Source organism: Primulina huaijiensis, chromosome 15 (genome assembly GCF_012295235.1).
Source record: "Primulina huaijiensis isolate GDHJ02 chromosome 15, ASM1229523v2, whole genome shotgun sequence".
NCBI lineage: Eukaryota > Viridiplantae > Streptophyta > Magnoliopsida > Lamiales > Gesneriaceae > Primulina > Primulina huaijiensis.
In genome coordinates, this window is record NC_133320.1 from 6,437,843 (window position 1) to 6,439,730 (window position 1,888).

Genomic DNA, 1,888 nt, shown 5'->3' on the forward strand with positions numbered 1-1,888 from the left:
TGTCGCTAAATGCCAAATTTGTCAACAGGTCAAAACAGAACATCAACGACCTGAAGGACCCCTACAACCACTAGAGATCCCAACATGGAAGTGGGAGCACATTTCCATGAACTTTGTGGTAGGATTACCAAAGTCAAGACAATAACCATGATGGGATCTGGGTTATCATCGATCGAATGATCAAATCGGCACACTTTTTACCGGTGATAATGAACTACAACCTAGATAAATTAGCCACCTTGTACTGTTGTACATGAACAACATAGTAAGATTACACGGAGTTCCAGCAAGTATACTATCTGATAGGGATCCAAGATTTGTGTCTCGATTTTGGAAAAGTTTCCAAGAAGCCATGGGAACCAAAGTCACCCTCAGCACGGCCTATCACCGGCAAACAGATGGCCAAACCGAAAGAACAATTCAAACTTTAGAGGACATGTTAAGGGCGTGTGTTCTAGATTTCAAAGGAAATTGGAGTGAACATCTACCTCTAATAGAGTTCACATAAAATAACAGCTACCACATTAGCATAGAGATGGCCCCTTATGAAGCGCTCTATGGAAGAAAATGTAGATTGCACCTGTATTGGGACGAAATCGGGGAGAAAGCCATCACCGGGCCTATATCATCATGGAGAAACTCAAAGCGGCTCAGGACCGATAAAAGAGCTGGGCTGACTTGAAGAGAAGGCCGTTGGAGTTTAAAGTCGGAGAGAAGACCTATGTCAAGGTTTCACCTATGAAGGGAGTGGTCCGCTTCATCAAATCGGGAAAATTGAACCCAAGATACGTTGGACCCTTCGAAATTCTGGAAAGAATCGGAACCCTTGCTTATCGGCTAGCCTTGTCGCCTGACATGTCAAGAATCCATAACGTCTTCCAAGTTTCGCAACTAAGAAGATATATTCCCGACTCGAGTCATATTCTCGAGGTTTCACCACTGCTACTCGACGACAACCTGAATAAAGAATTGAACTATGAAGAAGTTCATATCCGTATAGTGGACACCAAAGAACAAGTGCTACGTCACCGCACCATTCCGTACGTGAAAATACAATGGTATAACCATACTGAACGGGAATCAACATGGGAGCTAGAAGAGAAGATGCGCACCCTTTATCCCTACCTTTTCAAAGACCAAGTTAACTCAAGTTTCGAGGACGAAATTTTAAACAAGGAGGGAAGAATGTGAAGACTCAAAATTTTACTATACAAAGAAACAAAGTATCAAGTTGATTTTAGTTTTGCATTGAAGATAAATTATGTCATGTATGAGAATAAAATTACATGCAACCTTTGGTATGGAAGGTGAATGCCAAGAGTCACATTGGTTATTAATGTCATAAACCATGCAACCTTTGGTATGGAAGAGGAAAGCATAAAGTCACATTGGTGCCTATAAATAGTGGCAAAGGAATGAGTGAAATCACACCAAAACGATATCAAAAGTTCTCTCTAAAAGTTGTAATTTTCGAGTACAAAAATTCTGCTCAATTTCAGAAAGTTTTTCTCATTGTTTTAAACATCCAAATCCGATCTCAACCGTTCAAAATATACCTACACGTGTTTGGAGCAATATATCCAAAATTCTGACCGATCCAACGGTTCAATTATGTGAAAACATTTTTGCAAGGTGATTCAGTGTCAAACGCAAACTTGTTCATTCCAAGATTTTTGGAACAATCTTTCAGGTAAGTGGGTTTTTGCTATGTATTTCTTTTTAATTTAAAATTTGTATAAGTATGACGTGCTTGTATGTGTGTCAAACCATTTTCGAAAAATTCTATATTATGTATTATAAAAATCTCGATCGATGTACGATATGTTCTTCTGGTCTCGACGTTCTTTGAATCTGCTGAGTCCTCTCATAATTCTGATAAGTACTGTTT

The 1,888-nt window shown here is 39.2% G+C and overlaps 1 protein-coding gene across 1 annotated transcript; it reads left to right on the plus strand.

Moving 5' to 3' along the window:
• The first annotated feature begins 738 nt into the window (after positions 1–738).
• On the plus strand, positions 739–1,191 carry LOC140958908 (uncharacterized). Its single transcript, XM_073416503.1, has one exon. It carries the CDS (start codon positions 739–741, stop codon positions 1,189–1,191), a length of 453 nt encoding a protein of 150 aa, XP_073272604.1.
• Positions 1,192–1,888: the final 697 nt, after the last annotated feature.